Source organism: Oncorhynchus gorbuscha, linkage group LG15 (assembly GCF_021184085.1).
Source record: "Oncorhynchus gorbuscha isolate QuinsamMale2020 ecotype Even-year linkage group LG15, OgorEven_v1.0, whole genome shotgun sequence".
NCBI classification, from domain to species: Eukaryota; Metazoa; Chordata; class Actinopteri; order Salmoniformes; family Salmonidae; genus Oncorhynchus; species Oncorhynchus gorbuscha.
The window spans coordinates 4,458,154-4,471,013 of record NC_060187.1 but is presented as its reverse complement, the minus strand read 5'-3'; the positions used below and the strand labels follow the sequence as shown (position 1 = coordinate 4,471,013).

The 12,860-nt window shown below is 40.6% G+C and overlaps 1 protein-coding gene across 1 annotated transcript in view; it reads left to right on the top strand.

Moving 5' to 3' along the window:
• The window catches only part of LOC123996450 (sushi, nidogen and EGF-like domain-containing protein 1), a 157,517-nt gene that overhangs the window by 41,852 nt on the left and 102,805 nt on the right, over positions 1–12,860 (top strand). Inside the window, exons 2-3 of the mRNA XM_046299819.1 lie at positions 2,375–2,662; positions 2,900–3,040. Of these exons, the coding sequence (XP_046155775.1) occupies positions 2,375–2,662; positions 2,900–3,040 (429 nt within the window). The remainder of the gene's footprint in view (positions 1–2,374; positions 2,663–2,899; positions 3,041–12,860) is intronic.

Sequence of the window (12,860 nt, the reverse complement as noted above, 5' to 3'; positions counted from 1 at the left end):
GGTCACCATAGCAACACCCACCTGTAGCACGCGCTCCAGCAGGTATATCTCTCTGGTCACCATAGCAACACCCACCTGTAGCACGCGCTCCAGCAGGTATATCTCTCTGGTCACCATAGCAACACCCACCTGTAGCACGCGCTCCAGCAGGTATATCTCTCTGGTCACCATAGCAACACCCACCTGTAGCACCGCTCCAGCAGGTATATCTCTCTGGTCACCATAGCAACACCCACTTTGCACATTCTTCCACTGCAAATCTACCATTCCAGTGTTTTACTTGCTATATTGTATTTACTTTGCCACCATGGCCTTTTTTGCCTTTACCTCCCTTATCTCACCTCATTTGCTCACATCGTATATAGACTTGTTTCAACTGTATTATTGACTGTATGTTTGTTTTACTGTTTGCTTTAATCCATGTGTTATCTTGACCAGGTCGCAATTGTAAATTTAACTTCCCTACCTGGTTAAATAAAGGAGAAATAAAATAAATAAAAATAGATAAAACGCTATACGTGATGACGTCGTGCACATAGAAATGACTTGCGGTTAAGTTCCATTTCCATTTCCAACTCTACTAAGGTTTCTCTCAAACAACTGTTTGTGTTGTAATAGTGAGTCCACTCTGGTAGCACCCTCTAGCCAACAGCTCGCATTTTATTATTTTTAGTATTATTTTTACCTTTATTTAAATAGGAAAGTAAGTTAAGAACAAATTCTTATTTTCAATGACAGCCTAGGAACAGTGGGTTAACTGCTTGTTCAGGGGCAGAACGGCAGATTTGTACCATGTCAGCTCGGGGATTTGAACTTGCAACGTTCCGGTTACTAGTCCAACACTCTAACCACTAGGCTACCCTGCCTCCTCTACACTCTAACCACTAGGCTACCTGCCCCCTCTACACTCTAACCACTAGGCTACACTGCCTCCTCTACACACTAACCACTAGGCTACCCTGCCGCCTCTACACTCTAACCACTAGGCTACCCTGCCTCCTCTACACTAACCACTAGGCTACCCTGCCTCCTCTACACTCTAATCACTAGGCCACCCTGCCTCCTCTACACTCTAATCACTAGGCTACCCTGCCTCCTCTACACTCTAACCACTAGGCTACCCTGCCTCCTCTACACTCTAATCACTAGGCTACCTGCCATCTCTACACTCTAACCACTAGGCTACCCTGCCTCCTCTACACTCTAACCACTAGGCTACCCTGCCTCCTCTACACTCTAATCACTAGGCTACCTGCCATCTCTACACTCTAACCACTAGGCTACACTGCCTCCTCTACACACTAACCACTAGGCTACCCTGCCGCCTCTACACTCTAACCACTAGGCTACCCTGCCTCTTCTACACTCTAACCACTAGGCTACCCTGCCTCCTCTACACTCTAATCACTAGGCCACCCTGCCTCCTCTACACTCTAATCACTAGGCTACCTGCCTCCTCTACACTCTAACCACTAGACTACCTGCCTCCTCTACACTCTAACCACTAGGCTACCTGCCTCCTCTACACTCTAAACACTAGGCTACCTGCCTCCTCTACACTCTAACCACTAGGCTACCTGCCTCCTCTACACTCTAATCACTAGGCTACCTGCCTCCCCTACACTCTAACCACTAGGCTACCTGCCTCCTCTACACTCTAACCACTAGGCTACCTGCCCCCTCTACACACTAACCACTAGGCTACCTGCCTCCCCTACACTCTAACCACTAGGCTACCTGCCTCCTCTACACTCTAACCACTAGGCTACCTGCCTCCTCTACACTCTAACCACTGGGCCACCCTGCCTCCTCTACACTCTAACCACTAGGCTACCTGCCTCCTCTACACTCTAATCACTGGGCCACCCTGCCTCCCCATGAATAAAAGGGCATTATTATTTTTTATTTGCCATAATGGCAGACAAGCGTCGATGATCATTTCACATTTCAATAAAACCCTGGATATTTATTTTGAAAGGAGCATCAAGCATCAACCTTCCACTTTCACCACCTTGTAAAGTTCATAATCATAATGTATTTAATCTGTAGCCTAATACACTGTATGCTTTCCCGGCTCGTAGTGGGTTAGACCACACAATATATCATCACGTGACTCCAAATTAACATCGATATTAAAGGCGTTTTACACCTCCATTTCTCGTATAATTAATTTTACAGACACTGAAAAGATCCCACTATGTCGAACAATCAAACATATTTGTCAGCATTTGTCAAAATAGTTCTGAAACTTCCTGTTTCCATCACAGCTCATGGTGGTTTTGTTTTTATATATTGTTTGTGGCTTTACTGGAATCACACAAATGTGGATGGAAACGTGATTAGTGTCTAACCTTCTCCTCTCCTTCCGAAACAGGTAAACAACAATGGCCTGGTCTCGTTCCTCAGAGAGGTGTCTCAGTTCACCCCAGTGGCCTTTCCCATCGCCGGAGACCGGAGGGTTGTGGCCGCGTTCTGGGCTGACGTGGACAACAGGCGGGCGGGGCAGGTCTTCTATCGGGAGAGTAAAGACCCGTCTGTCCTCCTGAGGGCCACGGCAGACGTCAAACGATACTTCTCTGGGTTCCCAGAGTTCACTGCGACGTGGATCCTCATCTCGACGTGGCACAAAGTCACCTTCTTTGGAGGGAGTGACATCACACCGGTTAGGATTCTCAACCTATCAAAATGTATTTATTTGGTGTCAACAGTGCTTTACAGTAACCCAGCCTGGGTCGGTAAGAACCAAGCAGTAGTAGGAAGGAAAAACACTTTCTTCACACCCCTTTCTTTTAAAAATTTTAACCTTACGTTTGTTTACCATTTTGCGGACACTCTTAAGAGACGTATGAATTTTTGGAATATTCTACATGCTGTATGTAACCAGTTGTCCTCTGTGCAGGTGAATACGTTCCAGGTCATACTGATCACCAACGGAGAGGTATCCTTCACCATCTTCCAGTATCATGACATCACCTGGACCACAGGCATGCACGCCAGCAGTGGAGGAGACCTGGCAGGGCTAGGAGGCATCGCTGCACAGGTAGGATCACGGAGAGGTCCCTCACAAACCGTGTTTATAGGTAGGATCACGGAGATGTCCCTCACAAACCGTGTTTATAGGTAGGATCACAGAGATGTACCTCACAAACCGTGTTTCTAGGTATGATCACGGAGAGGTCCCTCACAAACCGTGTTTCTAGTTATGATCACGGAGAGGTCCCTCACAAACCGTGTTTATAGGTAACATCACAGAGAGGTCCCTCACAAACCGTGTTTATAGGTAGGATCACGGAGAGGTCCCTCACAAACCGTGTTTCTAGGTAGGATCACAGAGAGGTCCCTCACAAACCGTGGTTATAGGTAACATCACAGAGATGTCCTCACAAACTGTGGTTATAGGTAAGATCACAGAGATGTCCTCACAAACTGTGGTTATAGGTAACATCACAGAGAGGTCCCTCACAAACTGTGGTTATAGGTAACATCACAGAGATGTCCTCACAAACTGTGGTTATAGGTAACATCACAGAGATGTCCTCACAAACTGTGGTTATAGGTAAGATCACAGAGATGTCCTCACAAACCGTGGTTATAGGTAAGATCACAGAGTTGTCCTCACAAACTGTGGTTATAGGTAAGATCACAGAGATGTCCTCACAAACCGTGGTTATAGGTAAGATCACAGAGATGTCCTCACAAACCATGATTATAGGTAAGATCACATAGCTAGATGTCCTCACAAACCGTGTCTCATTCATATGTAGAATAATAGGGAAGACATCAAAACTATGAAATCATGTAGTAACCAAAAAAGTGATAAACAAATCAAAATATATTTTAGATTTTAGATTCTTCAAAGTAGCCACCCTTTGTCTTGATGACAGCTTTGCACACTCTTGGCATTCTCTCAACCAGCTTCACGAGGTAGTCACCTGGAATGCATTTCAATTAACAGGTGTGCCTTGTTAAAAGTTAATTTGTGGAATTTCTTTCCTTCTTAATGTGTTTGAGCCAATTAGTTGTGTTGTGACAAGGTAGGGGTGGGATACAGAAGATAGCCCTTATTTGGTAAAAGACCATGTTTATTATGGCAAGAACAGCTCAAATAATCAAGAAGAAACGCGAGTAAATCATTACTTTAAGACCTGAAGGTCACTGGATACGGAATATTTCAAGAACTTGAAGTCACAAAAAAACATCAAACTCTACGATGAATCTGTCTCTCTGCTGCAGAGGATAAGTTCATTAGAGTTTACCAGCCTCAGAAATTGCAGCCCAAATAAATGCTTCAGAGAGTTCAAGTAACAGACACATCTCAACATCAACTGTTCATCAACTGTTCAGAGGACACCCATAAGAAGAAGAGATTTGGTTGGGCCAAGAAACACGACATTCAGAAAGTATTCACACCCCTTCCCTTTTTCCAAATGTTGTTACGTTATAGCCTTATTTTTCTAATGGATTCAATTGTTTCTTTTTCTCATCAGTCTACACACAATATCCCATAATGACATCACAATACCCCATAATGACATCACAATACCCCATAATGACATCACAATATCCCATAATGACATCACAATACCCCATAATGACATCACAATACCCCATAATGACATCACAATACCCCATAATGACATCACAATACCATCCCATAATGAAATCACAATACCCCATACTGACATCACAATACCCCATAATGACATCACAATACCCCATAATGACATCACAATACCCCATGAATGACATCACAATACCCCATAATGACATCACAATACCCCATAATGACATCACAATATCCCATAATGACATCACAATACCCCATAATGACATCACAATATCCCATAATGACATCACAATACCCCATAATGACATCACAATACCCTATGAATGACATCACAATACCCCATAATGACATCACAATATCCCATAATGACATCACAATACCCCATAATGACATCACAATACACCATGAATGACATCACAATACCCCATAATGACATCACAATACCCCATAATGACATCACAATACCCCATAATGACATCACAATACCCCATAATGACATCACAATACCCCATAGTGACATCACAATACCCCATAATGACATCACAATACCCCATAATGACATCACAATACCCCACGAATGACATCACAATACCCCATAATGACATCACAATACCCCACGAATGACATCACAATACCCCATAATGACATCACAATACCCCACAATACCCCATAATACCCCAATACCCCATAATGACATCACAATACCCCATAATGACATCACAATACCCCATGAATGACATCCCAATACCCCATAATGACATCACAATACCCCATAATGACAAATGCAATTGTTTGGACATGATTTGGAAAGGCACACACTTGTCCAATTTGTAAGTCGCTCTGGATAAGAGCGTCTGCTAAATGACTTAAATGTAAAATGTAAATGACTTAAATGTCTATATAAGGTCTCAGAGTTGACAGTGCATGTCAGAAGAAAAACCAAGCCATGAGGTTGAAGGAATTGTCCTTAGAGCTCCGAGACAGGATGGTGTCGAGGCACAGATCTGGGGAAGGGTACCAAAACATTTCTGCAGCACTGAAGGTCCCATTAACAAAGTAGCCTCCAAAATTCTTAGATGGAATAAGTTTGGAAGCATCAAGAGTCTTCCTAGAGCTGGCCGACAGGCCAAACTGAGCAATCGGGGGAGAATGGCCTTGGTCAGGGACAGAGCTCCAGAGTTCCTCTGTGGAGATGGGAGAACCTTCCAGAAGGACAACCATCTCTGCAGCACGCCACCAATCAGGCCTTTATGGTAGAGTGGCCAGACGGAAGCCACACCTCAGTAAAAAGCACATGACAGCCCCCTTGGGTTTTACCAAAAGGAACCTAAAGGACTCCCAGACCATGAGAAACAACATTCTCTGGTCTGATGAAACCAAGATTGAACTCTTTGGCCTGAATGCCAAGCGTCACATCTGGTGGAAACCCGGCACCACCTCTACAGTGAAGCATGGTGGTGGCAGCATCATGTGGTGGGGATGTTTTTCAACGGCAGGCCTGGGAGACTAGTCAGGATAGAGGGAAAGATGAACAGAGCAAAGTACAGAGAGATCCTTAAAAAAAACTGCTCTAGAGCACTCAGGACCTCAGACTGGGGTGAAGGTCCACCTTCCAACAGGACAACGACCCTAAGCGCACAGCCAAGACAATGCTGGAGTGGCTTCGGGGACGTGTCTCTAAATGTCCGTGAGTTGCCCAGCCACAGCAGAGAAGAATGAGAGAAACTCCCCAAATACAGGGGTGCCAAGCTTGTAGCCTCATACCCAAGAAGACTCAAGACTGTAATCGCTGCCAAAAGTATTTCAACAAAGTACTGAGTAAAGGGTCTGAATACTTATGTAAATGGCATATTCCTGTTTTTTTATTTGTAATACATTTTCAAACATTTCTAAAAATAGTTTTTGCTTTGTAATTATGTGGTATTGTGTGCAAATTGATGATAGAGAGAGAGAGAGAGAGAGAGAGAGAGAGAGAGAGAGAGAGAGAGAGAGAGAGAGATGATTGTGAACTATAGGAGACAGAGGGGAGAGCACACCCTCATCCACATTGACAGAGCTGTTGTGGAGCGGGTTGAGAGCTTCAAGCTCCATCCACATCACTAAGGACCTAACATGGTCCAAACACACACACACACACACACACACACACACACACACACACACACACACACACACACACACACACACACACACACACACACACACACACACACACACACACACACACACACACACACACACACACACACAGTCATGAAGAGGGCAACAGCAGCTCCTCTTTTCCCCCTCAGGAGTATGAAAGGATTTGGCTCTCGGATCCTCCGCCTTGACCACAAAGCACGACAGAGGGTGATGAGGACAGCCCAGTACATCACTGGGTCCGAGCTCCCTGACATCCAGGTCCTCTATATCATCAACATGACAGAGGGTGGTCCCACACAAAACCCACACACGTTTACACACACACATGCACACACACACACACACACACACACACACACACACACACACACACACACACACACACACACACACACACACACACACACACACACACACACACACACACACACACACACACACACACACACACACACACACACACACTTTATCACTCATAATATGCTGCTGCTATTCTGTTCTTTATTTTACTCTGATTATTATCTATCCTGATGTCTCTTTACCCTGCCTTCATGTATATATCTACCTCTAATACCTTATTATTATCTATCCTGATGTCACTTTACCCTGCCTTCATGTATATCTATCTATCCTTATGATGCCTAGTCACTTTACCCTGCCTTCATGTACATATCTACCTCTAATACCTTATTATTATCTATCCTGATGTCTAGTCTTTACCCTGACTTCATGTACATATCTACCTCTAATACCTTATTATTATCTATCCTGATGCCTCACTTTACCCTGCCTTCATGTACATATCTACCTCTAATACCTTATTATTATCTATACTGATGTCTCTTTACCCTGCCTTTATGTACATATCTACCTCTAATACCTTATTATTATCTATCCTGATGTCACTTTACCCTGCCTTCATGTACATATCTACCTCTAATACCTTATTATTATCTATCCTGATGTCACTTTACCCTGCCTTCATGTACATATCTACCTCTAATACCTTATTATTATCTATCCTGATGCCTAGTCTCTTTACCCTGCCTTCATGTCCATATCTACCTCTAATACCTTATTATTATCTATCCTGATGTCACTTTACCCTGCCTTCATGTACATATCTACCTCTAATACCTTATTATTATCTATCCTGATGTCTCTTTACCCTGCCTTCATGTACATATCTACCTCTAATACCTTATTATTATCTATACTGATGTCTCTTTACATGTACATATCTACCTCTAATACCTTATTATTATCTATCCTGATGTCACTTTACCCTGCCTTCATGTACATATCTACCTCTAATACCTTATTATTATCTATCCTGATGTCACACCCTGCCTTCATCTATCTACCTCTAATACCTTATTATTATCTATCCTGATGTCTAGTCACTTTACCCTGCCTTCATGTACATATCTACCTCTAATACCTTATTATTATCTATCCTGATGTCTCTTTACCCTGCCTTCATGTACATATCTACCTCTAATACCTTATTATTATCTATCCTGATGCCTAGTCACTTTACCCTGCCTTCATGTACATATCTACCTCTAATACCTTATTATTATCTATCCTGATGCTAGTCACTTTACCCTGCCTTCATGTACATATCTACCTCTAATACCTTATTATTATCTATCCTGATGCCTAGTCACTTTACCCTGCCTTCATGTACATATCTACCTCTAATACCTTATTATTATCTATCCTGATGTCACTTTACCCTGCCTTCATGTACATATCTTCTAATACCTTATTATTATCTATCCTGATGTCTTCATGTACATATCTACCTCTAATACCTTATTATTATCTATCCTGATGTCTAGTCACTTTACCCTGCCTTCATGTACATATCTACCTCTAATACCTTATTATTATCTATCCTGATGCTTAGTCACTTTACCCTGCCTTCATGTACATATCTACCTCTAATACCTTATTATTATCTATCCTGATGCTTAGTCACTTTACCCTGCCTTCATGTACATATCTACCTCTAATACCTTATTATTATCTATCCTGATGCCTAGTCATATCTTTAATACCTTATTATTATCTATCCTGATGCCTTCATGTACATATCTACCTCTAATACCTTATTATTATCTATCCTGATGTCTAGTCATGTTACCCTGCCTTCATGTACATATCTACCTCTAATACCTTATTATTATCTATCCTGATGTCTAGTCACTTTACCCTGCCTTCATGTACATATCTACCTCTAATACCTTATTATTATCTATCCTGATGCCTAGTCACTTTACCCTGCCTTCATGTACATATCTACCTCTAATACCTTATTATTATCTATCCTGATGCCTAGTCACTTTACCCTGCCTTCATGTACATATCTACCTCTAATACCTTATTATTATCTATCCTGATGTCTAGTCTCTTTACCCTGCCTTCATGTACATATCTACCTCTAATACCTTATTATTATCTATCCTGATGTCTAGTCTCTTTACCCTGCCTTCATGTACATATCTACCTCTAATACCTTATTATTATCTATCCTGATGTCTAGTCACTTTACCCTGCCTTCATGTACATATCTACCTCTAATACCTTATTATTATCTATCCTGATGTCTCTTTACCCTGCCTTCATGTACATATCTACCTCTAATACCTTATTATTATCTATCCTGATGTCTCTTTACCCTGCCTTCATGTACATATCTACCTCTAATACCTTATTATTATCTATCCTGATGTCTCTTTACCCTGCCTTCATGTACATATCTACCTCTAATACCTTATTATTATCTATCCTGATGTCTCTTTACCCTGCCTTCATGTACATATCTACCTCTAATACCTTATTATTATCTATCCTGATGTCTAGTCACTTTACCCTGCCTTCATGTACATATCTACCTCTAATACCTTATTATTATCTATCCTGATGCTAGTCACTTTACCCTGCCTTCATGTACATATCTACCTCTAATACCTTATTATTATCTATCCTGATGTCACTTTTACCCTGCCTTCATGTACATATCTACCTTTACCTTATTATTATCTATCCTGATGCCACTTTACATGTACATATCTACCTCTAATACCTTATTATTATCTATCCTGATGTCTAGTCACTTTACCCTGCCTTCATGTACATATCTACCTCTAATACCTTATTATTATCTATACTGATGTCTCTTTACCCTGCCTTTATGTACATATCTACCTCTAATACCTTATTATTATCTATCCTGATGTCACTTTACCCTGCCTTCATGTACATATCTACCTCTAATACCTTATTATTATCTATCCTGATGCTTAGTCACTTTACCCTGCCTTCATGTACATATCTACCTCTAATACCTTATTATTATCTATCCTGATGCCTAGTCACTTTACCCTGCCTTCATGTACATATCTACCTCTAATACCTTATTATTATCTATACTGATGTCTCTTTACCCTGCCTTTATGTACATATCTACCTCTAATACCTTATTATTATCTATCCTGATGTCTCTAGTCACTTTAATACCTTATTATTATCTATCCTGATGTCTCTTTACCCTGCCTTCATGTACATATCTACCTCTAATACCTTATTATTATCTATCCTGATGTCACTTTACCCTGCCTTCATGTACATATCTACCTCTAATACCTTATTATTATCTATCCTGATGTCTCTTTACCCTGCCTTCATGTACATATCTACCTCTAATACCTTATTATTATCTATCCTGATGTCTAGTCATGTTACCCTGCCTTCATGTACATATCTACCTCTAATACCTTATTATTATCTATCCTGATGCCTAGTCACTTTACCCTGCCTTCATGTACATATCTACCTCAATACCTTATTATTATCTATCCTGATGCCTAGTCACTTTATCTGCCTTCATGTACATATCTACCTCTAATACCTTATTATTATCTATCCTGATGTCTAGTCACTTTAACCTGACTTCATGTACATATCTACCTCAAATACCTTATTATTATCTATCCTGATGCCTAGTCACTTTACCCTGCCTTCATGTACATATCTACCTCAAATACCTTATTATTATCTATCCTGATGCCTAGTCACTTTACCCTGCCTTCATGTACATATCTACCTCTAATACCTTATTATTATCTATCCTGATGTCTAGTCACTTTAACCTGACTTCATGTACATATCTACCTCAAATACCTTATTATTATCTATACTGATGTCTCTTTACCCTGCCTTCATGTACATATCTACCTCTAATACCTTATTATTATCTATCCTGATGCCTAGTCACTTTACCCTGCCTTCATGTACATATCTACCTCAAATACCTTATTATTATCTATCCTGATGCCTAGTCACTTTATCCGAACCTTCATGTACATATCTACCTCTGCACATTGATCTGGTACTCCCTGTATATAGCTCCACATTGATCTGGTACTTCCTGTATATAGCTCCACATTGATCTGGTACTCCCTGTATATAGCTCCACATTGATCTGGTACTTCCTGTATATAACTCCACATTGATCTGGTACTCCCTGTATATAGCTCCACATTGATCTGGTACTGGTACTTCCTGTATATAGCTCCACATTGATCTGGTACTCCATGTATATAACTCCACATTGATCTGGTACTTCCTGTATATAGCTCCACATTGATCTGGTACTGGTACTCCCTGTATATAGCTCCACATTGATCTGGTACTCCCTGTATATAGCTCCACATTGATCTGGTACTCCCTGTATATAACTCCACATTGATCTGGTACTTCCTGTATATAGCTCCACATTGATCTGGTACTCCATGTATATAACTCCACATTGATCTGGTACTTCCTGTATATAGCTCCACATTGATCTGGTACTGGTACTCCCTGTATATAGCTCCACATTGATCTGGTACTGGTACTCCCTGTATATAGCTCCACATTGATCTGGTACTGGTACTCCCTGTATATAGCTCCACATTGATCTGGTACTCCCTGTATATAACTCCACATTGATCTGGTACTCCCTGTATATAGCTCCACATTGATCTGGTACTCCCTGTATATAGCTCCACATTGATCTGCACTCCCTGTATATAGCTCCACATTGATCTGGTACTGGTACTCCCTGTATAAAGCTCCACATTGATCTGGTACTTCCTGTATATAGCTCCACATTGATCTGGCACACCATTCTTGTGTTACTAAACTCAGCAAAAAATAAATATCCTCTCACTGTCAACTGCGTTTATTTTCAGCAAACTTAACGTGTAAACATTTGTTTCAACATAACAAGAATCAGCAACTGAGACATAAACTGAACAAGTTCCACAGACATGAAATGGAATAATGTGTCCCAGAACAAAGGTGTGGGGGGGTTAAAATCAAAAGTAACAGTCAGTATCTGGTGTGGCCACCAGCTGCATTAAGTACTGCAGTGTATCTCCTCCTCATGGACTGCACCAGATGTGCCAGTTCTTGCTATGAGATGTTACCCCACTCTTCCACCAAGGCACTTGCAAGTTCCCGAGCATTCCTGGGGGGAATGGCCCTAGCCCTCACCCTCCGATCCAACAGGTCCCAGACGTGCTCAATATGCATGACCCTGGGCATCTTTCCTTAGGTTAATCAGTAGAAAGGTCTCTTTAGTGTCCTAAGTTTTCATAACTGTGACCTTAGTTAACTACCGTCTGTAAGCTGTTAGTGTCTTTAACGACCGTTCCACAGGTGCATGTTCATTAATTGTTTATGGTTCATTGAACAAGCATGAGACAGTTTTTAAACCCTTTACAATGAAGATCTGTGAAGTTATTTGGATTTTTACGAGTCATCTTTGAAAGACTGGGAACTGAAGAAGGGACGTTTCTTTTTTTGCTGAGTTTATTTGATGTTTTATCTTTAAACTCTGCATTGTTGAGAAGTAAAGTAAAAAATATAAATATATATAAATAAATAAATAAATAAATAAATACATAAATATATAAATAAATAAATAAATAAATATATAAATAAATAAATAAATAAATAAATAAATAAATAAATATATAAATAAATAAATAAATACATAACTATATAAATAAATAAATAAATATATAATTAAATAAATAATAAATACATAAATATATAAATAAATAAATAAATAAATATAGAAATATATAAATAAATATAG